This window comes from Esox lucius, chromosome 20 (genome assembly GCF_011004845.1).
Source record: "Esox lucius isolate fEsoLuc1 chromosome 20, fEsoLuc1.pri, whole genome shotgun sequence".
In the NCBI taxonomy this organism is placed as follows: Eukaryota; Metazoa; Chordata; class Actinopteri; order Esociformes; family Esocidae; genus Esox; species Esox lucius.
In genome coordinates, this window is record NC_047588.1 from 12653143 (window position 1) to 12678424 (window position 25282).

At 40.1% G+C, this 25282-nt stretch overlaps 1 protein-coding gene and 1 long non-coding RNA gene across 5 annotated transcripts; both read right to left on the reverse strand.

The window, feature by feature from the left end:
* Window positions 1-16673: 16673 nt before the first annotated feature.
* On the reverse strand, window positions 16674-20285 carry arl4aa (ADP-ribosylation factor-like 4aa). Of its 3 annotated transcripts, XM_034288672.1 has the most exons (3): window positions 19512-19941; window positions 18932-19045; window positions 16674-18077 (listed from the first exon to the last, which is right to left on the reverse strand). In XM_034288672.1, the coding sequence occupies exon 3, from the start codon at window positions 17981-17983 to the stop codon at window positions 17381-17383; it is 603 nt and encodes a 200-aa protein (XP_034144563.1). In that variant the 5' UTR covers window positions 17984-18077; window positions 18932-19045; window positions 19512-19941; the 3' UTR covers window positions 16674-17380. The 3 variants fall into 3 exon arrangements, with proteins under 3 accessions (XP_034144563.1, XP_034144565.1, XP_034144564.1); XM_034288674.1 differs by lacking the exons at window positions 18932-19045; window positions 19512-19941 and adding an exon at window positions 20098-20285; XM_034288673.1 differs by lacking the exon at window positions 18932-19045.
* An 862-nt stretch (window positions 20286-21147) lies between these two features.
* On the reverse strand, window positions 21148-23422 carry LOC105021894. Of its 2 annotated transcripts, none has more exons than XR_002195680.2 (4): window positions 22673-23133; window positions 22437-22521; window positions 22091-22236; window positions 21148-21629 (listed from the first exon to the last, which is right to left on the reverse strand). It is a non-coding gene; the product is annotated as an uncharacterized LOC105021894 (long non-coding RNA). The 2 variants fall into 2 exon arrangements; XR_003777552.2 differs by lacking the exon at window positions 21148-21629 and adding an exon at window positions 23300-23422 and having other exon boundaries at window positions 22068-22236; window positions 22673-23099.
* Between the last annotated feature and the right edge of the window lie 1860 nt (window positions 23423-25282).

Consider the following 25282-nt stretch of genomic DNA (forward strand, 5'->3'; position numbering starts at 1 on the left):
TGTATGGTTGTCTCTAGATAATCTTAGGTTTGTTAGTCACAGCTTTGACTTTTAGAACTGTTACTTGTTGCGTTCCTACCTACTGTTCTCTTCCATTCTTCTAATTTCATCCACAATGGAAAGTATGTATTCCCTGTAATGACATTATATAAACACATGGATTAAAGGGGCAAGTGGGGGTTTATGGAATGTCTGCAATCATATTTTTCCCCAGTAGGGGCCAGTATAGCATCAAATAACAGCCCGACCCAATTGAGTTAAAACACAATACTTCAACCAATTTCTCAAAAATAACAAAATGTTCACAAACAAATCGGTAAATCTACTATTTGCATTTAACATACAATGATAAAATGTGCCCCAGTACATCAGTACATGCCAAAAATGAATTCTGTCTCAATTTCACAAGCCAGCTTTGTCTTACAGGGCCACCACAGAAGGTAATAAAAGGTGATTGTTAAAGAATTAAAGAAGCTCATAAAGATAATGCCATTAAGCTGTCATTTAGGTTTCAATAAAACATAAAAAATGCTATTCATCCTTTAATACAAATATTGGAAGTCGACTTGTCCCCAAAGCATGTTTAAGCAAATATGATTATGCACACAAATATAATCCACTATTTCTTTACTAAGTTGTGTTAAGAGAATAGCATTTTAAAAAGAGGCTGGGGTGTGTGGGAGGCAGTTGAACATTGCTTTGGTAGTCACCAAAAAACATTAAACATCTCCCTATAACACTCAGTAATATATACCCCCCACAAATCCTAGCAGTGAGACTCTCTCTTTCTCTTTCATTCTCTCTCACCCTCCTCCTACTGACAGAAGAAACATTCCCTCCAGACACTTGGCATAAACCAAAGAGTGGGAATGTATGCATCAGTTGTAATTGCTGAATTATGGATTTCTCTTCCTGGCAGTTGATTTTGCTCTCTCCTAGTTCCCTAGTGCACATATATCAAAGAGGTTTATTTGTCTGATTTTGCTGAAAACTAAAGTTAAAGTCTGGCCCTTCTGAACACACTATAATTGAGTGTCTTCTAAAATCCTTAATAATTGATAAAGTGAACAGTCTGGGATTTTGGCCATAGATAATGTGGGAAAAGTAGTAGGAGCCTTAATGGGTTTGATGAAAAAATTTAAAGCATTGCAAGGATTTAATTTAATGAAACCATCTTCTTTCCTCTAAGTTTGCAATTTGTACTAAACTAACATAAATAATTGCTTTAAAATATGAATAATTTAGCCGATAAATACAGCATTTAAGGACCTGGCATCATCCAACTGACCACATGTCCTTTACTGCTACTGTGCATAAAACAAATTGTAAAACAAAAGAAATTGGCAAAACAATTCATCCACCAATGTTTTTCAGGGGTTTGCTTGACATTGTCATATATATAGAGCCCTCCACAATTACTGGCAGGATGGGTAAGGAGTAAAAAAGGCTATGAAAAAAGATCACTGTTGTTTATCATCTTGGTCTTATACTCAAACTGTACACCTTGAAATACCTTTAACTGAGGTAAAACTAAAAAATATAGCATAGCATAGCATCATCTTCCGCTTATCCGGGGGCGGGTCGCGGGGGCAGCAGTCTAAGCAGGGATGCCCAGACTTCCCTCTCCCCAGACACTTCCTCCAGCTCTTCCGGGGGGACACCGAGGCGTTCCCAGGCCAGCCGGGAGACATAGTCCCTCCAGCGTGTCCTAGGTCTTCCCCGGGGTCTCTTCCCGTACTAAAAAATATTGTTTCTTTAATTGTTCAAAGAAAACAAATTGTAATTGAGAAATACATATTTTCCTCAAAAATATGTGGGGCACCATTGAATTGTAGACTTTATGCAAACCTTGCCAAAATAACAGCTCTGAGTGTTCTCCTTGGTTTGATGACCATTCATCTTTGCTGAATCTCTCTTGCAGTGTGCATAATCAATATCCTGCTTGCTTGGGAACTGATTCTAGATCTGGCATTTAAGTAATTCTACAGACACTCTTATTTAGAGGATCTTACAGTATTAAGTGCATTTTCTGTTCTTATCCAAAAGGGCATCAAGCCCACAACTCTGGCCTCAACCTAAGTACAGGCAAAGAGCCTGGATCTACCATCCCAAGTACAGCCCAAGCACCTGGCTCTACCGATCCAAGTACAGCCCAAGCACCTGGCTTTACCATTCCAAGTACAGCCCAAGCACCTGGCTCTACCAATCCAAGTATCTGGCTCTACCAACTGATTTAACATTAGTAAACATGTGCAACTTCCTACCTTCAACTCACCTTCCCACACTGCCTGTACTAGGCACCGAGAATCACCATCCTCAGATCTTTTTATTCAGTAACTTGGGAGAATGTAGCTGTATTGCGCAGTCAGTCACATGGTCACATCTCAACCAGTGAGAAAAGCCTGCAGTGGAAGTCCTATTCCCATAAATGTAATTGTTTATTGTTTTACTTTAAGTTCCAGGCAACATTATCTCACAAAACAAGGTGTGTTACTAGAAATCTGCAGACCGCAACAACAACTCATTCACTGTAAAAAAAAATACTAGAATTTCTGATTGAAATCTGTCCTATTTGGTCCTTACAACAAGCTGTCCCGAGTTGATCACCTGCTTCTCGATAATCTGCCTTTCGTCATACATTTTTAAACATCTCTGTCCAGTCAATGACCTGGCTTTCCTTGTTCTCCTCTGTCTTCTCTCTTTCCAGAAACATCTCCAATAGCTCCTTCTTAATGGCCTCAATAGGCCATTTTACTTGCAATCTGGCTTTTGTCATTGTAAATGTTCTCCTGATGAATCCTCTTTTTCTCTAACTTTAACTGCTCCCTGTGCTTTTTACAACTTCATGACTGTTTTGTCATGTTTATGTAACTTCTCCTTCATCTTCTCCTTCATCTTCTCCTATGTCTTCTTCTCTCCTGCTGATAATCACTCCACATTGGTGGGTTTTCTTTTAATTGTTTGTTCACTCTTTTTTACAAATTATTTTCTATTATTCCATTTTGAACTTTTATTTAACCTATATTTTACCAGACAGGTCTGTTAAGAACAAATTCTTATTTACAATGACAGCCTAGTGGGAGGAAAAAATAGGCCTCCTGTAGGGATTAAATAAAAAGTACAGACAAAACAGACAGACAACACAGAAGAAACAACATATTACTAACAAACAAGAAACCAAGCACATATAAAAACACAAATAAACTACAAAACAACATTAAACCCATCACATTAGAAACATCACTTAACTATGAAGCAACTATCAGGAAACATTCAAAATAACACATAAGAAACAACACTAAATTATGAAGCAACTATCAGGAAACATTAACAGTAGCACATAAGAAACAACACTAAACTATGAGGAGAAAAGCAGACAGCAGAGCATGATATAAACATACAGAATAAACAGTTGTGGCAGCATGCAGTATAAAAACAACACACCAGAAGACAAACATTTTTGGAGTAGAGAGACCGACATCTGGAGAGGGGAACAGTGAGCCACTACTGTATGATTGAGCATACAGCCGATCTACCACAAGGAGTGGTGAGGGTGCAACGAGACAAGGCAACTCTGTCCGACATGCACCCCCCACACCACGGGCAGCAGTAATCCAGTTTGCACCCCCCTTGGTGGGATGCAGTGCCTTTAACCATATTAACTATGTACAGAGGGCCTGATCTGTTCACCCTCTTTTCTGTGCCAGTCTCGTGTACACTCCGCCAAAGAGGAAACACACAGAAGAGAGTGCACAAACTGTCAACGTTGTTTTATTGCACCTATTTCATTGTCTTATGTCAAGTGGCTTCATTCTTCCACAACACGTGTCACTTAATGGATGGAATCATAGGTGGAGTCACGCTATCTGACAGGAAATAACCATCTCACCGAAGATTGACTCCTTATACTGGTATAGCGGGCTCAATCTCTTTGTTTAAAAATGGTTGTCATGGCGATCATTTCTAAAAAAATATGACTTTGGCAGTTGTATTTTGGAGCCAAACAATGTAATTTACCTGTGACCGTATTCACGACAAAGCACTGCCTCTTGCACCTCATTGCTTAAATATAGCAGTAAACTTTGGAATATGGGAAAAACTAAAAAACACACACAGACATAATGTATACACACATACATGATGCTCTAATCCTGGGTGATTAAACAAGGAATTACTATAATGACAACTGCAATTTCAGCAAAGCTGAAAATTACAGTGTCCTACTACATAATATTCTTTGCTTAGACCCACTATCTGGTACCTGTAGCAGACAATGTAACATGAGAACACGTAGTGGCTGTTGTGATAGACTGCACAGCCCAGAACCCTAGGCTGAGTTCGACCACAGGGGATGAGGTCACACAGCGGTTCAGGACAACGTCAACCAGACATGGGCATAGGGAGGGTTTTTGAAAGCTTCTATGATTGGTTGGTTTAATGACCTCACAGAGAGGTATCTCATGGTGAATGGCATCTTGTTTGCTTACAAGGTTTAGCCATCTGGTTATTATTGACAAAGAAAGGCTTCTCTATGTTTTCACAGAGTGGCTTGTGAATGTAAACCCAAGTCACTGTGACTGATGGGAGTATTGTCTAATCTTTTCAGTTACTGGTTAGACTTGTTATGTAATAAACAAGCACTAAACCAGGTTGATGTGTCATTTTCTTTTCCAATAATCGGATCAGAATTTGTCAATATCCACTTTGTGAATTGCCGAGCCTATTTAGATCGGAGTCTAAATATCAATGAATCTGTCCAATGAGTGGGTTAACAGGAAATTATGTTCGGACCTGTCAAAATGTCGCCTTGCATAATTCAAACTTTAATTTAGGGTGACCTCCTGCAATTCATCAGAAAGACATGCCCATTCCTGAAAGCTCTTTTTGTATAAGTGCCAGCTGGAGAATTATGTAGAATATCTGATAGTAATAGAAGTGGGTTAGTTAGGTAAGTGTGAATCATAGCACATCTTGTGTTCATTGTGAAATAACTTCCAAACTGGGTTTGGCTAGTTATTATATTGGGTATAAACAACCGTGGTTAAATCAAACAGGGATTTGGGAGGTCTGGGGTGTGGGGGGGGGCACTTTGGCAGGTGACCCCGTATGAAACGATACAAACGCATGTGAAGCTGATCCTGCTGTCTGACTGTGACCAAAGCATAGAAACAAACAAAATCTAAATGTAAACATGAATGCCAATCCCATGGTGGGATGGGGGTGCTTCTCAGTAGCAAGGACTGAGTGACTAGTCAGGATTGGGGGAAGGATGAAGGGAGCAAAATACAGAGTGGTCCTTGAAGAAAACGTGATCCAGAGCTCACAAGATGTCAGGCTGGGGCGTTTATTCTTTCTGCACGGCAACAACCCAAAGCACACAGCCAAGACAACGCTGGAGGGGTTTTGTCGGTGAATGTCCTTGAGTAACTCAGCTAAAGCCTGGGAATTAACCCTATTGAACATCTGGGGGGACTTGAAGATCGCAGTTCACCGACACTCCCCATCCAATCTGACAGTTTGAGAAGATCTAAAAGGAAGAATGGAAGAACAGTCCAAATCCAGGTGTGCAATTCTGAGAGACATAACCAAGAAGACTCATTGCTGTGATCACTGACAAATGTGCTTCTACAAAGTACTGAATAAAGTGTCGGAATCCTTATGTACATGAGCTATTTCTATTTTTGTTGTTTAAAAATAAATCACTTTTATATTCTGGGGTATGTGTGTAGATTGAAAAAAAATATTTCAACAGTCTATAAGTCTATAACACAACAATCTGTGAATCATCCATATTTCATTTAATGTAGTACAAAGACAACATATCAAGTGTTATTGTTTTTGGAAAAATACATGGCCATTTAGAATTTGATGCCAGTTTCGCACCCAGACTCTTTTACTACGGAGCCATGCTGTTGTAATATGTGGAGAATGTGGTTTAGCATTGTCCTGCTGAAATAAACAAGTCCTTGCCTGAAAAAGATGTCGCCTGGATGGCAGCATATGTTTCTCCAAAATCTCTATATATTATCTCAATACCCATGACATGTGCAGTAATGCACCCCCATACCATCTGGCTTTTCAACCGTGTGCTGATAAGAAGCTGGATGTTCCCTTTCCTCTTCAATCTGGAGGACGTCATCCATGTCATGTCCTTTGGACAAATCCAATTTTGATTTGTCTGACCACAGGACAGTTTTCCACTTCGTCTCAGTCCATCTCAAATGAGTTCAGGCCCAGAAAAGGCAGCAGTGATTCTGGATCTTGTTTATATATGGTTTCTTCTTTACATGGTAGAGTTTTAACTTGCATTTGTGGATGCAGCGATGTACTGTGTTCGTAGACAATGGTTTTCAGAAGTGTTCATGCAGTGATTTCTCTTACAGAATCGTGTCTATTTTTACTGCAGTGTCGCCAGAGGGCCTGAAGATCACGGTCATCCATTTTTTGTTTTCGGCCTCATCCCTTGCATATAGAGATTTTTCTTTTAATTATATTATGTACCGTAGATAATGAGATCCACAAGCTTTTTAGGTTGTGAAACATTAATCTTAAATTGTTGCACTATTTGCCCACGCAGGCTTTCACAGAGCGATGAAGCCCTCCCCATCCTCACTTCTGACAGGCCCATCCTCTCTGGAATGGTCTTTTAATACCCAATCATGTTACTGACCTGTTGCCGATTAACTTAATTAGTTGTGTGTTATTCCACCAGGTTTAGTTTTTTGGCATTACACAACTTTTCCAGTCTTTTGTAGCCTCTGTCCCAATCTTTTTGAAATGTGTTGCTGGCATCAAATTCAAAGTGGGCATGTATTTTCCAAGAAACAATGAAACAAGTCTCAGTTTCAACATTTGATACACTTGTGCTCAAAGTTTGCATACCCTTGGAGAATTGGAAATATATGTACCATTTGTGAAGAAAACTTGAGTGAACAGGCAAAATACATTTCTTATGGGATTCACATTCAACTGTAGATCATAACAGAATGGCACAATCATAAAACAAAACATGGCAACAAAGAAAACAATGACCCCAGTGACCCCTGTTCAAAAGTCTGCATACCCTTAGTTCTTAATACTGTGTATTGCCCCCTTTAGCATCAATGGACAGCATGCAGTCTTTTGTAATAGTTTTCTAAGGGGCCCCAAATTCTTGCAGGTGGTATAGCTTCGCATTCGTCTTGGCAAAACGCCTCCAGGTCATTCAAAGTATTTGGTCGTCTAGCATGAACTGCACGTTTAAAATCTTCCCAGAGTGGCTCAATGATATTAAGGTCAGGAGACTGATGGCCACTCCAGAACCTTCACCTTTTTCTGCTGTAACCACTGGAAGGTCAACATGCCCTTGTGCTTAGGGTCATTGTCATGCTGGAAAGTCCAAGAGCGTCCCATGCTCAGCTTTCGTGCAGAAGAATGCAAATTGTCTGCCAATAGTTTCTGATAACATGCTGCATTCATCTTGCCATACATTTTCACAAGATTCCCCTTGCCTTTAGCCCACACACCCCCAAAACATCTGTGAGCCACCACCATGCTTCACAGTGGGGATGGTATTCTGTTCACTATAGGCCTTGTTGACCCATCTCCAAACATATCGCTTATGGTTGTGACCATAAAGCTCTATTCTGGTCTAGTCACTCCAAATTACAGTGTGCCAGTAGCTGTGAGGGGGTGGCAAGTTGTCGACTGGCATATTGTAACCAGGCTTTTTTGTGGCATTGGCGCAGTAAAGGCTTCTTTCTGGAAACTTGACCATGCAGCAAAATTTTGTTCAAGTATCATCGTATTGCGCTCCTTGAAACAACATTAGCTTTTTCCACAGCAGCCTGTATTTCTCCTGAGGTTACCTGTGGGTTTTTCTTTGTATGCCGAACAATTCGTCTGGCAGTTATGGCAGAAATCTTTCTTGGTCTACCTGACCTTGTCTTGGTATCAAGAGATCCCCAAATTTTCCACTTCTTAATAAGCGATTGAACAGTACTGATTGGCATTTACAAGGCATTGGATATCTTTTTATATCCTTTTCCAATATTTTGTTATGCAGATCTTTTGACAGTTCTTTTCTGCTCCCCATGGCTCAGTATCTAGCCTGCTAAGTGCATCCATGTGAGAGCTAACAAGCTCATTGACTAGTCATACACAGAAACTAATTGCAATAAAAAAAAATCCCCAGGTTTGGGAAATTCAACTTTAATTGCCATTTTCACCTGTGTGTGTCACCTTGTGTGTCTGTAACAAGGCCAAACATTCAACCGCATGTACATTTTTGATCAGGGCCATTTGGGTGATTTCTGTTATCATTATGATTTAAAAATGAGCCAAACAACTATGTGATCATAAATGGCTACATATGATCACTATCTTTTATAAAAGACACATATTTCTTTTTTTAAATCAATGCCAAAATGTCACAATTTCTGCCAGAGTATACAAACTTTTAAGCACAACTGTATGTTTTCTTTGTACTATTTTCTATTGAATATTGGGTTTAGATTTTTTTGCATTCTGTTTTTATTTACACTTTATGCAGTGTCCCAACTTTTTGGGAAACAGGGTTGTACATAGTTTAAAACAATATTCTTCGGCCATAACATTAATATACAATAACCGCAGGGAAACAGTGATCAAAACGCAGGGGCAATCACACTGTGTACCGGTGTTCCAGCTAGCTTGCTTTCGACTCCCCTTGGTGTACATACTGAGTCTATGCGAATTGGGTAGCCCAAACAAATTGGAATGCCACAAAAACAATACACTATATATTGTTTCATATGATCATAATATTGAAATCAATCAAAAGTCTGAATCTTACTGCGCTCCTTCGTAATAAGGCCTTTTAATATTTGAAATCAAGAACAGCACAAACAGGTACTCTTGCCCTGTCCCAATATGGACAGAGGTGTTTTATTGGCTGGGTTGTGACCTACTTTTCTGGCATATAGGACAATGTTTCCCTGTGCCTGTGAAGTGAGGGAATGCTAAAAAGAATAGGCTAGAGGGAGAAAAGGGGGGAATGGGGGTATCCCTGCTGCTGTGAGACTGAACAGCTGAGGTGAAAGTATGTCCCAACAGAAGCAGCCCACATTCTCATTCTCCCCATTAGCAACAGTGCAGATATAGGACACCACCCTCTAATGTGTACAACAATTGAAGGCATGCTAGCAATGTTTATAGCTCATAGGCACAGTGTAGAATCTGAGTAGTTGTGGACAGCGTGGTTTCCCAATGTGGTTTTCCGATTTGGCCACCAAACTGTTTCCTTATAGACTGGTACAATGTTTACTTAAAAACTTGTCCTTTCTGCTTTGTTTATAAATAATTTAAATGCTTTCATAACTTTCCTTTTTTCTCTTGACTGACGTCTTAAATCTGGTGCTGCACTTTGTTTGCTCTAGTGTGCTCGATCAACCTGAAAAGCCAATCAGTATAAAAAAAATTAAAAATCCACATCAATAAAACAATCTAAAGTTTACAGTAAGCCTACAAAATGTATTCTGCATTGGTTAATTCAATAACACAACTGCACTGTATTTATATCCTCCAAAGACACAGATAAGCATGTGTCGACAATAGCTGTTAGGAATGATGTCATCATGTGATTTTCCGAGTCGTCTTCCCCCACGTGCCTGCTGTTTGTCTTCCAGTGAGTCAGTGTGCTCTGCATATGGTGGGGCCAAGCTGGCTGTGCGAGGAAGCACCTGGCTCAGTGGAACAGTTCCTGAGAATGACAAGCCCAAATCAAGACCCCGCCCATTCACATCATGGGGCTCTTTATGAGGACAAGGAGACTGTTGAACTTAAATAACACTTTGCAGTAAGCAACGTGTCAGCCGATGCGTTCATTCTGTATAATCTCTGAGGGTAACTGGGTAATAAAGTGACACGTTGAAAATTTGACAATTTGCCGACATGCTTGAAATTTGAGCATAACGATGGGTTTTCGTCCATGAGATCAGCTGTAATCTATTTCAAATGGGTTGTTCTGTTCTCACTCAGCACCCGTGTTAACGGACAGTTTTGCGCTAAATTACAGCCTGATGTTGCACAACTTCTGTCTGGTCAATCAAAATGCTAAAATGAATTGTTTCCCAAAGGACTTCAAGCACCACAGCTCAGACTAAAAAACAAGCCACATAGCCATGGCAGGCAGTGTGGAGTGTGACAGACACTCGGCCGAGGTGCAGCGGATATCTCTGTGTTGTTTGGTTAACATCCCCAAGTGTTTTTCTCCTCCGCCAGATAATTGCCTTTCCTGTTTCTGCGTCAGTCACTTTTCCTCTCATTCAAGGTTTTCCAGTCAGCTGGCCAGCTGTTGTGTTGCCCAGTGCAAGTGGGCCACGCTTCAAGATCAGTGTCAGCAAATACGTCAGCCTTTCATTGAAGTGAATACTCCAGGGAGATTATTATATAAAGTTTTATTCTGAGCACATTTCTGATCGATCCCCCATGTTCAAGGGATAGACGACGTCTTAGCGAGGGCATCGGTGGGGTGGGGGCTGGACAACCCCTACCACTCTTCTGTGGTTTCAGAGAGAGATTAAGGTGGAGCCATCTCTCCTTTGATATTCAGATGTCTCTCCATCCTGGGTGCGAGGGTCTTAGCACAGGGCCTCACTGTGACAGGGATCCTGACTGCACCAGGACAAAGCTGCACTGTGTTCGGTTCAGACAGAGATATACTGCTAATGACCTTCCAGTCTCAGATCAGGCTCGGCTACAGTTTCAAGTAACATCACAGTCCTTATTGAAGCAGTTTCTTTTCTGTAACAAAGTGCTGCACAAGGGGATCTGTTGGTTTGATGCCACGGTGGAAGGACCAGATTCTTGTGAAATTGTGGAGTCAAGTCTCATTCAAGGAGGCAGAATCATTTGACTCGTTCAACCATTTGCTGTGCTGTGATGGCTGCAGACTGCATTTAATTAGGGCAGTCTTTGGTTATAACATTAAGTTTTGGTATTTCTGTGGTCTACTTGTGACAATTAGGGATTAAGAAACACCTATATGTTTTATATATGTAATTATAAAAATAAATGTAATGTAATGGTATAATAACTGATGTAGAATATTGGCCATATTTGGTAGTGAGGTTGACAGTAAAGAGACTGATCATGGCAGTAACAGGAAATAGCTTCAGCTGAAACAACCTGTGCTCATACAATGGAAAAATGCTAATGCTTTCCCAGAGGAAGCCCCTCACAGGTGGCAGTCTAAGGCTTGGCCCATGCACACCAACACAGTAGATCCCAAACGTGTTGGGAGAGAGACAGGGCCGGAGAAAAAACTGGATAAGGGAAACTAGGAAATGAAGAAAAAGATAAATAAGAGGAAAAACAATATGTTCATACTATTTAACCTTCATTTTATCAGGGAGTCTTACTGAGACCAGTCTCTTTTTCAAGGGAGCACGGAGGGTCTCTTAGTTTGGCAGATCTTGGAATGCCAATTCTAATGTATTAGGCAAGTAAATGAATACCATATCAATGCTCATACTGCATATTTGTACTCTTGTAAGTAATACCTATTCTATAAATGTAGATATTTTTTTTATCCTTAGATTTATATTAGCCCTACCTATATATTAAAGATCAATATCCCCACCCAACATACTGAACATATTCAATTCACACTGAAAGCAGTGGTCAGTGGGGTCAGAGAGTTTTCTTGGTTCACATGGAGCACCAGTATCACCAAGAGGATTACCCTCTTTAATGGATCATCAGCAATATGTAGAGACATAAGACCAGCACTTTAACAGGAAGTCTGTTACAGCTTACAGTCCCCATGCCCTTCATGTCTCTGAAGTCAGAGGGCAGGGCATTATAGCCACCAGTCCAAACAACACTGAGAACACCCAAACATCCATCTACACATAAGTCTACTGTGCTCACTTCAATTGACACATTAATTAGCAACTTGCTGTGTGTCCATCTTTGATAACATTGTGTCTGACGTACCTATTAGCTGCCCTTGATGAACATTAGGTCAACATACACATGGTTTCACAAACAAACCCAATTCGGACAGCAATTTGGTCGTGTGAACAAAAGGAAGGAAGCGAAGTCTTGCTTTATCCTGATAACAGTGTTTTTCTGCCTGGCACCCTCTTGTGCCCCCTAGACAGAAGAGTGTTCCAGTGTGTGTTGGACCAGATCAGTGAACACACCAGAGAGTCGAGGGATGAATGCTTGCGGAGGTGCAGGGAGGGAGCCTCTGTTACCAGGCCGACACCAGATGGGCAGGGGATCCTCACTTTAATTCAGGGTGATTTATGACTAAGAGGGCCAGAGGGCAATAACCCTCTTATGAGCATTCGCTTGCAGAGGGAACTGCTCCCATCCTGCATCCGCCTACACAACCCTTCTAGCTCATGTCCGTTGTATAATAGCCTGTACGGGTTTAACAGCTGATCAGAACGATCAAACCTTTCCAATTAACAGTTTAAAGTAGTTCAATGGAAATACTTTCCTCACACAGGTTCAACCTCCGTGATCAGCAAAGTTTTGATCCATTAACACAGATTCAGTCAGCCTGCTAAGAGTTTCTAGATAGTTGAGTGAAAAAGATTACGTAACCCTTAACCCAGGGAGAGACGTTATGATATAAAGAGCATGCTTGAGTGAGACCTATGAAACGTGGACTTAACTGAACCCAGTCAACTGCTTTCGGTTATTGACATGAACATGGCTTCGGGCCAGATGGTGCGCTATACAGCCCATTCTAAATCACACCAATACCCAAACAGAGAGCGTTGGCCTGAAAGTAATGGCCTTCTATAGCTGGGGTCCTCCCTGAGAGCCATGGAAATCGAAACAGATTGAAGAACACCGTATTGATTTGGGGGTAGGTGTTAATCATTGGGCACCATCAATACCAAGCCATCCTAGACCATTTAATACCGGTTCTATTATATTTAATTAACTTGGCATATAGTGTGTTTATGGCATGGCTGTTAAAATGCTTGTTCCCCATGACACCAGACTCCATTCATTGGATATACTGTACTGTACAGAACAAGGACTCAATTAAATGAGACAGAAGGGATCAAGATTGTCTGAGATAATTACCTAAATCTGTGTATCTCACGGCACAATAAACAAAACTTCCAGAAGATGCCTCTGATGGATCACAACTTCATTTCATGAGTAAAATATTTAATAAGGTTAAAAGTTATATGCTGATTTGAAAATCAATTTCTAGGTTGATTAAGAGCGTAGTAAAAAAGCAAACCAGTCGGTGACAGAGATGCAGCATGTAAATAATTATAGATTTAACAACTAGCATATTTAGATCTTACCTTCCTCCATTAAATGATATTTAGTCCAGCTTCCCCTCATCAAATGAATAAGTCCTTAGCGTTTTACAGGTCACAGCTTCCAGACAATAGAGGGACTACTGAACTATGGGCCCCTGTCCTAATCATTCATGCACAAACAAGAAGAAAGACAGATTTCACAGGCTTGTGCCTAACAATGACTAGACTGGCGGGAGTCTTTGTACACTGTGTGTGTGTGTGTGTGTGTGTGTGTGTTGCCTTGAACCCGGAGTCAAGGTCAGAACCGAACAGAAAATGACAAAGTATCTCCCTTCTCTCTCTTTCTCTCTGTATCCCCTCTCTCACATACCCATCGTCCCCTATTCTGTTAGCAGCTGCAGACGTTCAAGCCCTCTCAGTCACAGAGTTGACAGAGAAATCTTCACCTTGACAATAAGCCTTTCATATCAACATTCAGCCAGCCAGCTTTGACTTCTATGCAGAGCATAGCAAAACATAGCACACAGAGGAATAATACAGTCACTCGTTGTAGCGAGATTTGTACTGAACCAACGCATAGGGTTTGAGCAACATTTTATCAAATGTATCTGTACTGTCAGCAACGAGGACAAAACAATGGTTTGATGGTCTTGGTGTATTTTCCCCCCAAATACATTTCCAGCTACATATTCATGATGATGAAAAAAAGTTTATAATTTCTAATGAATCAGCTATTAAAACTGAGACCAACTATAGATTATCAACCCATCTGCTCCAGTTTACTTTCTCCCAATCTGTTGTCTCTCTTTTCATGGCTCTGAGGATCAGTGGAAAGAAAGCTTCCTTACGCCAATGAAACTGCAAGCTTCTTTAGCTCCAGTGCTCAGGATCCCCCCGCCTTTTCTCTCCCATTGCAGGTGGCCCCGTTCAACCTACTTTCAGAGAGGCTGCGAGGACGCTGGAGGAATTCACATGTAAATAGGCCACTCGCTCGCTGAAATGGGAGGAAGAAAGATGACTCCTGTCATGATAACCCTGCAAAACGAGCAGCAGAGAGGGTTGTGGAAATTGAAACTTACCTTATTATGTAGTAGAAACAGAATCTGCATTGTTACACAGGTAGAGAGAAACCAATGTTTTAGAAAGGCAAGTATATTTTAGCAGGTAAGTACGAAAGAAAAAAACACTAATTCTCAGTGGCTCCCAACTCCGGTCAACGAGTACCCCCAACAGCACACATTTTCATTGTAGCCCTGGACAAGCACAGCCAGTTCCACTTACTCAATGAGGGCCGGATAACTAGTTGACAAGGTGAATCTGCTGTGCATGGCTGAAATAACCAAAATGTACACTGTTGGTGCTATACAAGGACCAGAATTGGGAACCACTGAGTTAGGGTAACCTGCCTCGCTGATGAACAGAACAGATATTTCAGCTTGCCGGCACTGGGATTCAATATAGCAAGCTTTCATTTACTGGTCAGATGCTTTAACTACTAGGCTGGAAAGCCACTGCAAAACTTACTCCAAAGTTTGGAGCCTGACTCCAAATAGAGGGCCTAATATCGACACAGAGCTAAACTCCGCTAGGGCAACGGGATCCAATTAAAAACTATTAGATGGAAACCAGAGGAAAGGAAATTAGTTGGAAACACAAATGCTGATTAGCTGAAAGCTGTGGTATAGTTAAGCAATGAGGCATGAGGGGGTGTAATATGGCCGCTACACCACAGCTAAGAGCTGTTCTTGGACACAGAGATCAGCCGTGATATATTGGCAACATATCATAAAACCCAGAGATGTCTTGCGTTTATAAACTGGTTAACAGCGTAATTAGAGTAGTAAAAAGTGATGCAATGTCAGACCGGTGATGTACAGTACGTTCTCAAATACCGCGGCTATAAGCCAATTAACATCCAGGATTTAAACCACCTGGTTTATAAGAAACGGTATATTGCAGGTATGTATGTGCAAGGGCATGACAAGTCATTATTTTACAGTCCTAACTAAATTAGTAATCTGTGTGTAGTAGTAATAAGTCACTGCAAGGGGGTGTGGTATATGGTCAATATACCACATCTGTGTCCAGGTTCTAAATGGCGCATCGTTCCTAAGAAGTCCTTGGCCGCTGCATTTTGACCATAATTATACCACACCCAACTTGGGCCTTATTGTTTAATTACGGACAACATACTGAGTTGGTTTTGAATGGAGTCAGTAGAAAGCAAAGTGTGGGAAAGAAAACCAAGAATGTAGAGCTATGTCCAATCCTAATACCCAGTTAATTGCATTAACAGATCAGAGACCCTTAAACCCAGCCTGTGTCAGGATCTCAACCCAAAACAGGGACAAGGATCAACTAGTCCCAAGATTAGACTTACAGCCTCTCCCATGACCTGCCTTTCCCCTTTGGAGAGCAGGGAATATGTTGCTTCTATCCAACTGTTTCCTTCCTTGGAAAATAAACTGAGAAGAGTCACTCAACAGAGACTGACACATAAATCTAAAAGTTCAGTAGGTAGGGCAGTGTTTTTCTTTGACGTCTGAACCATACGGACATTGTAAAAATGATTTACATGACTAATATCATTTGAATTTGAGGTGCACGGCATTAAAAATGTCAAGAATCTAGACCAGTACAACCAGGTCTATTCATTTGCGCAGTCTGTCTGTGGTAAACAAAGAACTGATTCTCTTGAACTGTAGCAATGTAGACCACAAATTAGAGGAACATATGCAAATGTAGGCTATTTTATTGGGTCAGCTGTTGCCCCCACTGTTGCTCTACGTTACAAGTTTACAATTGTTTTGAAGGGATGGGTTAGCAGCCGGCACCAAACCACTGAGCTATGTGTTAACAGGCACCCCCTACCAAAGATAGTTCCCGGCCCTTGTCTCTTCCTGCCCCAGCCTGTTGTACAGGCTTTGATGTCTGGGCTGGCGTGACTGGCATCCACTGCTAACTGCCCTGACTGCATTCTAGGGACTTGGCTCCAGAGAACATAAAAGGCCCTAGGATCTAAAATCACACAAAACACTCATCATCACCTCAATTATATCTGTCTAATGCATTTTAACATGATCCATCATTACATTGTGAGAGCATGAGCAATCACAATTTAATATTTGATTCCCTTGGAGAAAACAACATGATTTACCTGATCTTCTGGACGGCGGTTCTGGGTTTGGTCGAGTCAGGGGAGGGGAGGGAGGGAGCAGCAACAATTAAAAGATCCAATAAAAGGACCAGTGGTGCGGTTCTGACTGAAAGGAAGGGACAAGTGGATTCAAAAAGATATTATCTGGCGTATTCCATCTGGAATTTCAATGCCAATCTATACTATATAACCATTTTCAAATAAAATGTCAGTCTTATAACCACATAACCAATACAGAATGTAATTCATATTAACCAAAGTAGTGCTGTAAAGAGGCTTTATTCAAGATGAAAACAAGAAACACATTCCATTTATTGACCATGTGGCCAATAGGGACCCAGTAAGCAAATTACCGTGGCTTCTTTTGAAACAACTAAAACGATTCATGTTAATTAAGCTCCATTGGGAAACTTCAAAGCTGTAAACATAATTATCAGAAAATACTATTTAAAGTGCTTTAACAAAGAGACAGTATAGATATCCTAGACAGACAAAGGGCTGAAAGGTTGAACACTACCTTCTTTTTGAGAAGGAAAGAAAACAGTTGAGATAAAAATAGAAGCTTATACAAACCCTTTACAAGGTCAGAGTTCCCTTTGAGGAAGACCACAATGTTTGTTCCCACCAAACCATTTGTAAAGGAACAGGATTTTTTTTTAGCTGTTCTTCAAATTCATGTCATTTTTGGTAATCAATTATCCATTACTAATGATCTAATTGAAAGGATCCAATACATTTTTGTAACAACATATAGTACATCATTATAGACCTTCATAGAAGCTTCTTGAGCCACTAGAAGCAACAAATACTGAAGATGAAGCAGTCTAAGAAACTGCAGACCTACAGTTCAACATGGACTGATAAAACTCAGTGTGCCAAACATGAACCCCTAGGAGAACTCTAAATAATCCACCGAGGTTTGAGAACATGTCCTTGTGTCCTTCATTTAAAAAGCGAGAATTAGTCCACATCATCTTTTTCTCTTCTGTTGCCGGAGCATCTTCCTCCGTTTGAGGATCATGTCATACAGCCTCCCCATGCCATCTTCCAGTCCGTCTCCTATGATGGCACAGGTGGACTGGAGTTGCCAGGGCGTTCCGGGACACAGCTCCTTCAGTGCCAGAGCCTTCTCAATCTCTGCCAGGCCCAGAGAGTGCCTCAGGTCTTGCTTGTTGGCCACCACAAGCAGTGGTACTCCCTGGTTGTCTCCTGTCTTGGCTATCTTGTGGAGCTCCGTTTTAGCCTCCTCCAGGCGCTCCACATCTACAGAGTCCACCACAAATATGATGCCGTCTGTGCAGCGTGTATACGACTTCCACAGCGGACGCAGCTTCTCCTGACCGCCCACGTCCCAGAAGTGGAAGGTCACCGTCCTGTGGCCGCCCAACGACACCTTGACCTTCTCTGCATTAAAGCCTTTGGTAGGCACTGTGTTGACGAACTCGTTGAACTGCAACCTGTACAGGACAGTTGTTTTACCTGCAGAGTCGAGTCCCAAAATAGCGATATGGAATGACTGAAAGAAGGGGATTCGGGAAAGGAAAGTCTGCGGTTCGGATAATCCATTCCCCATTTTTTCTCATGTGGGGACAGGTGGAATCCACGGGTCAGTCTACCAACAACGATGATTGGCACTAATTATGTCCCATATGGTTTGCAGCAGTAACCTAAAATGCAAATAAATATTATTTTAGAAATACTCAACCACATACACTCAACCTAGAGGCCAATAGTTAGTGACAAAATCTTCATCTGATTCTTCAGTTAAGTGTTTTTCACTTGAGGGGAACAAAATGGGAACTGAATGTCAAATGCTTGTTTATTACATTTGACCAGTGACTGCACTATTTTCTGTCTGAAAGGAAAATCTATATAAGGGTAGCAATAATATTAAATCTTAACCAGACCAACTCACGGTGCTTGGCTCTGGGATTCAAACAAGCGGCCTCTGTAACTGACCCAACAACCTAAATGCTGGGCCACCAACTCCTCTTTCAGACCAAGTAATATTCCAAAATGTTTGTAGTAATAATATCTATAATACCGATACTTTTTTATTGCGAACAGTTCCATACTGCTCATATTCTCAGTGAGGATTTTGCAAGCCTAATGTATTTTATAACACAAAATCTCTTAATTTCTAAAACTTTAGATATGGTAGTTTTTTTATTATTCAGAGTGGAGTAGTTTTTCCATCACAATAATTCCCGCGATCATTCAAAACCTCAAATTTGTGCCACGACCCACCAGTTGAGACTGACTACTTGGCACCAAATTACACATCCTCCTCAACCCATGCAGAAATATCGAACTACCCATTAAGGACCATCTGGCAGCAGCAATGCGCAACTATACAGCCGAGGGTAGGTGCGACAAATAATAGCTATAAGTCGAATGGCGGAAATGCTGACAGCAACCACAATTGACTTTATACGGACCACAAATTGCCGCATTAAAATCGGCTGTTTGCTGTTACAATCGATCCGTCTGGCCATACATTTTGTTGAATGACTTTACTTACATCAATCCCCTCTGAATTTGCAGAGATTTGTTATCGATGTCCAGTAACATGTAGCTATCCAACGTTCACACTGCAATGCTTCGTCTGACTGTCACAATTCTTTTGGTTTCATTCCTATACAATAATGCAGCAGAGCAATTGGTGAACACTCTATAATTTGCTGAGCTCATGTTCAAGCAAACTATTGGTTTACGGCAAGGTCCATCAACAATGTGCCAAATTAAGACACGCCCATCACCTGTTGCTTTAACGTCACTACTACTGTCAATAATAACAGCACATTGTACACTGAAAATATAGCCTACCAATTTAAAACACGCCCGTCCCTTATTGTAACGTCATTATTCCAGCCAGTAGCTAATAAATGAGACTTTTCTGATAGCAGTTTTAGCTAAATATTATAATGAACAGTTCTAGACGCAATCATGCAAGATAGCCGATCATTCTGGTGGCTATTCGCAAAAAAAGGTCAAATAAAAAATGAAATAATAGGCTTGAATGAAAAGTTACAACATATTGTGATACGAATGTGAAAAAACAACAACTAATGGAGCTATAAGAGAGAAAATGCCGAACTTACCGCTTTTATCAGTGCTCGTGTCGCATTATATTTGCCTTCCCTGGCACTGCTTGGGTTTGTCCACATGCTACTGCGCCGCCTTATGAATCATCCTGTTTACTTTTAAACTGATTGGTCAGTGGTATAAAACCTCGTGCATGCTATCCCGATTTTATAACAATAATTTAATCCATGGACTGGACTGGTTATTCATGTTTGATGAAACATGTAGAAGACTCAGGAATACCTACCCTTGAAGCTTGTGTTTCAGACATGAGGAAATGAATGAAATAAATGTTTTTGCTTTTAAGAGATCTATAGTTACCCTAATCTCTATTTTTTATGAACAAATAAAATATTTCTCAAAAGCGTATTTTTTCCATCAATGTCAATATCTGAGACTTTTTATCAATAAAAGTTTTTGGAAACACCTATCCATGCATTTGTTACTTCAAGATTAGACTGTTGAAATGCTCTTACCCTGAGTGCTAAACACGGCTGCGAGAATCTTAGGTAGAGTGAAGTATCTAAAGAAGTATTAGCCTTTTAAACTGGCTGCCTGTTAAAGGGATTGTTCAACCTAGATTTTGGGTGGAATTCCGCTTACTCGTAGTTGTCCTTGAAGGAAGATGGAGTCAATTGTCACCTCAGCAATCCATTATTCACCTCCATTTCAGCTTGAATGAGCAAAAAACACTAGCAAAAAAGAAGTATTGATACCATTTGTGAATAAAACGGTCCATAGAAACACTGGAAGTATCAATTTAGTTTAAAATGAGATTTATACAGCAAAAATAATTAAAGGAATACAACATCGACGTGTTATCTGAGGTAAACAACACCAATAGTCTTCATTTTAAATGTTTTGGAGTGGGATTTTGCTTGGAAAGCAGCTTTTGTCATGTTGAACAATCAAGGAGATTTTCTATGTGACATGACAGCTGCCCCTGACAATTCTGGATGGATTCAGCTATATCTAAGTCTCTGTGTGTCTGAGCAGAAGTTAACCAGCTTGTTTCTTGGCTTGCCCCTTTCAATTGATGTATACCAGGCATTTTATCACAAACAGTTTGACATCTACAGTATTAGTGAACTCTGTTTTGTTAGGGAACCACGCCTCTACAAAAAGACAGCAGATGATGCATTCTGGGAACACATATTGTAGGTTTTTGTAGCATTCATAACATATGATCCATTTTATATGTCATACAAATTACTAACTAATCAATGGAATTGCCATCACAATAAAGATCTAGCATTTATATAATTAACACTGACTGTCCTGAGGGTTTTTCTATCATGTATAGCTGTACATACAGTGGCTCTCAAAGGTATTCACCCCCTTGAATTAACCTCATTTTATCGCGTCATAAAAACATAAAATAGAGTCAATAATGTCAAAGTGAAAAATGAAATCTACTAATTATTCAAAATGTATTAAAAATCTAAAAAAATAATAATTGTATAAGATTTTATGTGGGAAATTCCAAAGTGGCAATACTTTTGAGAGCCCCTGTATATGAGTCACACTCCCTATTTGAATCAGCACTGCCTTGATATACTATACAGACCAAGTATCAGAGCAATGTGTCATGAGTGGAAGTATCAGGACACAGGCACAGTGTCTCAGAAGCAAACATACTTTTTATAACTCAGGACCATCCTTAAACGACATGTGACCTCCATACAATACCTGACAAGAAACACAGGTGTCACAATTGGGACACAATGAGAGGCAAACAAAACCCAGGTGAAAACAATAATACAAAAAGACAAGCTGTGTTCATAATCAAAGGACAAAAAGAACAGGCTACATTCAAAACCAAAATCTAAATCGATCAAAAACAGAACCTAACTTAACCTGGTCTTGCAAAGTCTACATTTATTGAATTTTTGCATGATTTAAAGTAATGAATTAGTTTGCTTGCAATAGTTTCAGATCTGCAAATGTTAATGTTTCAATCATTCCTTTCACACACGCAGAATAAAAAATTTTTTTGGTTAAACATACTGGACAGCTGGGAACCTAAATAGATGATTTCTGAGGTCAAATTGTCAACCGGTTTTCCAGGAGTTAGAGATCTTCTCTTCTACTCTGTCCATGAAAGCACTGTACACTCCCTGTCTGCGTCTGTGCCTCTGAATAGGAGAAAATGTTTCAGAATATAATTATTATTGGTTTGCTTTACACTTTATTGGATAGAATGTCTTAAACTTTGGGTCTAATCCCAAAATGAGACATTTGTCTGTGTGGGTTTTAACTTATGAGGATAATTACACTATTTATTTTTGACTTATTAGTCAAAGATGGAGGGTCAAGCAGAATGTCAAGGCTAAAAAGCATAATAACTGAAAGCTGATTCTACATTACCACACCGTGGGTTAATAATCATAGTAATTGAAAGCTGATTCTACATTACCACGCCATGGGTTAATAATCATAATAACTGAAAGTAGATTTTATAGTTGCACATCTGGGTTAAAAAGCATTTAGTCATTGACCTAATTGACACATTCCTATTGCTGAAGTGACTTTAAGTGATGTGAAGCTATTCAATGAAAATGGTTAGGGTCCAGGGTAGACATAACAGCCTACTCACTGTATAGGAGGCAGATTTTGGGGGCCAGGGCAACTTAGGTAGAGTGAGCCGGGCATCCCATCTGGGCTCTTTAGGCTTATAGGTGTCCATTTTCCCCAAAGTGTCCCTTGAGTAGATGTCTGTGACTGAGCTGCCAGTGTCACTTACTGGAATAGGATAGAATCAGCGTCACAGTCAGCAGGATAATGTTGAGCTTGCTGTGAATTGCCTGCATAGTGCAGGCATCACATTCTTAAATGGTCATGTTATAAATCATCGTTTACATGGTATTCGATGATGCTTGGGAAGAGGTGTAATTACAAAATACTGGAGTGTCTACACACATATTCAGGGAAAAAGACCTTACCTGTAATCAGGTGCTGCAATTTGAAGTTCAAGTCACCGGGATCTCTGTCAGCTGCAGTAATCATGTCTGGTATGTAATCAGCAAGCTGAAATTACATTTTTCATAACAAATTATTTTATCAAAATAGATTTCAATATATTTGTCGCCCTCTGGTGTTGAAACGGCATACTGCAGGTACCATTATTTTGTGTTATGTTATTAATGTGTAAGGAATGTGTTCTGTTCCAGCACCTTACCGGTCTAAAGTTATGTGGTTTAGGGTTCTTATAGGCCACAGGAGAATGTTTCCCTGTTCTGACGAATACCAGCTTTGTTTCTAAGGAGCAAGGAGGTTTGTACAATGTATTGAACTTTGGCAGTGTGTTGTTTCTGTGGTCGATCACAGGCAGTAGATTGTTTGAGGTAACTCTGTCCACTCCGAGGTCCGACTCCCTGAAGTCAAATGTCAGTGAAGATTCCTGTGTGTTTTTTATCTTCCTTAAAGGGATCCTCTGAGATATGTAGAGTTTAGGGGAGAAATCAGGTGGCTTCAAGTTCCATGGATCAACTTGAGGCGGAGAATGTGGAGGGATGGACACTTGGCTTCTTACGTTGGCCAAATCTTGGCTGGCAGAAAAAGCTATTTGTTTATTAAAATGAACTGATGTTGAAAGATCCAAAAAACTGTTGGAAATCATTGTGACATTACGGTCTTGCAATTATGTGACAGTTAATCTGTTTGGGTGCAAAACATAGGAAAAAAAAAACAATAAAGCCTATTGAAATTAGAAAACTCTCAAAAGTGTCTTACATGCATTATGCTTCAACATATCTTAAAATAATTAAGTGGTATTTACTAGGGATAAAACATTTTTTTGTCTTACCTTGGATTTCACTGATACCCCCTTTTTATTCTTCTTTTGAAGACACACGTCCAGAAATTATTTCAAGCTTGAATGTCATGTTGTACTGTTTATGGACAACACAGGAAGAAATAGCTAATACAATAAAAGTGGTTGCTAAGTGACCAGGGTCTGGAGTCTTTACATAAAGAATAAGCAAAAGGGTTTCACTCAGTGGGAGACTGGCAAGGAAAAATGTGGAACAGGAACTTAGCAACCAGAAACAATGTATTCTTTGAATACCAATTTCAAACCCTCAAACAATAGGACCAGTCAGGCTAATACATTCTGAATCATTCATTTTAATGGCCTATGAGTAATTTTCGGACATGTGAACATTCCTACATCACAGCGTTTAATTACTGAATTTCTGAGTGACACCATACAATGTGTAGGCACAGAGAATTTCAAATAATTTCTCAATTAGTTTTCTCCGAAAGGTTACTTGCTGTGAGGTGGGAGTGAGGTAAACTATATACCACATAACCACTAGATGGCAGTACGTACTATAAGTAAAAGCGACTGCATGTACTATGTTGACAATTGTGTCTGGGTGTGGTTGATATAAAACTGCATGGATGGGTACAGCAAATATGCCTTAATGTGTATTACATCAGTGTTCTTCCACTCTTTCATTTAAATTCTGAGGCCTATTTCCATGACATACTGTGTGACCTACCTGTTTAGTAGGTCATGAAATGGATGGATTCATATTTACCTGACAGATGAAAGTTTTGTGGGCATCCCCAGTGGTGCAGCTGTCTTAGGCACTCTTTTGTAGCACTAAACTGACCACCACAGTCTAGCTTACAGCCTTGAATGTGCTGCTAGTTGAGAGACTGGAAAGCCAATTAGATTATCCAATTTGTCCAGCAAAACCAAAGGTCTCATTTCCCTGTAGCAAAGGTTTTAGTCCGATGTATCACAGTGACTTGAGCAGTCATGTATTCTTTTATTTTTATTTTACCTGGTAATTTGAAGAACAGCAATGACCTGGGAAGCAATAAGGGTTAACGGCCTTGCTCAAGGATACCTTGCTGAGTCAGGATTTGATCTTGTGACTACTTTGGTTACTGTATGCTCTCACTGTTAGGCTACTTTCTAACATGAAACAGCAATTAATCAGAATTAGGTTTATTGTTCTGCAAGAAAATCTTAGAACAGCTCACACCAGAATCATAAGCAACAACAATCAGATATTGATAATAATAGCCCAGCCCTGTCCAAGGAGGGAGATTACATGGAGCTTTTTATTCTGATTATAGCCCCACTGAGGAAACTCCTCTCAACGCTTGAGGTACTCAATTTTATTGTTAGATGGGAGATCAAAGCATAGAGTAGATGGAGTTGGTGGTCCAGGCTGAAAATTATATGACAAGCAGGTTGTTATTATTATTACAATCATATACAGTATATATATTTATTTCTGTTTGTTACTGTTGCTATTTTTTACAATATGTCAGACAATACAGAGGAGTCTCTTCAGTTTTGTGTGAAAACGTATTTGTCCATTGAACACAGTTTGTACTGACTAATTTTTAATAGCAGTGTCTTTGTGTTTAATGTTGTTTTCATTTCCATGTTACCTGCCCGACTGCAGACAGAAATTAGATGTTGTCAAAATCTGGCACAACGTGTCATTTCTCAGGCGTTCTGAGATTGTTTTGTAGTACATTGTTCCTGTTTATATAAACACCTTATAATGAATTATTCAGTTAAAACCCTCTAGAGACAGGCCAGGACATGGCACGCAGAGATTATGCCTCTTCCAGACCCTGACTTGCTACAATTCTCTCAATCAGACAGCTGTTTTATGTCTACTGTAACTACATGGAGATCATTTTACAGACTCAAACTCCCAGACAAGCTGACAAGTTCTGTCTTGCACAATACATTTCCCCCTTTCATCACATCTTTGTAACAACCCGCCCAATAGGAAAACGAGTAGACCCTTCAATCAATGTT

What these genes read in the sequence shown, in the direction of transcription:
- arl4aa (XM_034288674.1), bottom strand. Translation starts at nt 17,983, where the DNA reads ATGGGGAATGGATTATCCGAACCGCAGACTTTCCTTTCCCGAATCCCC.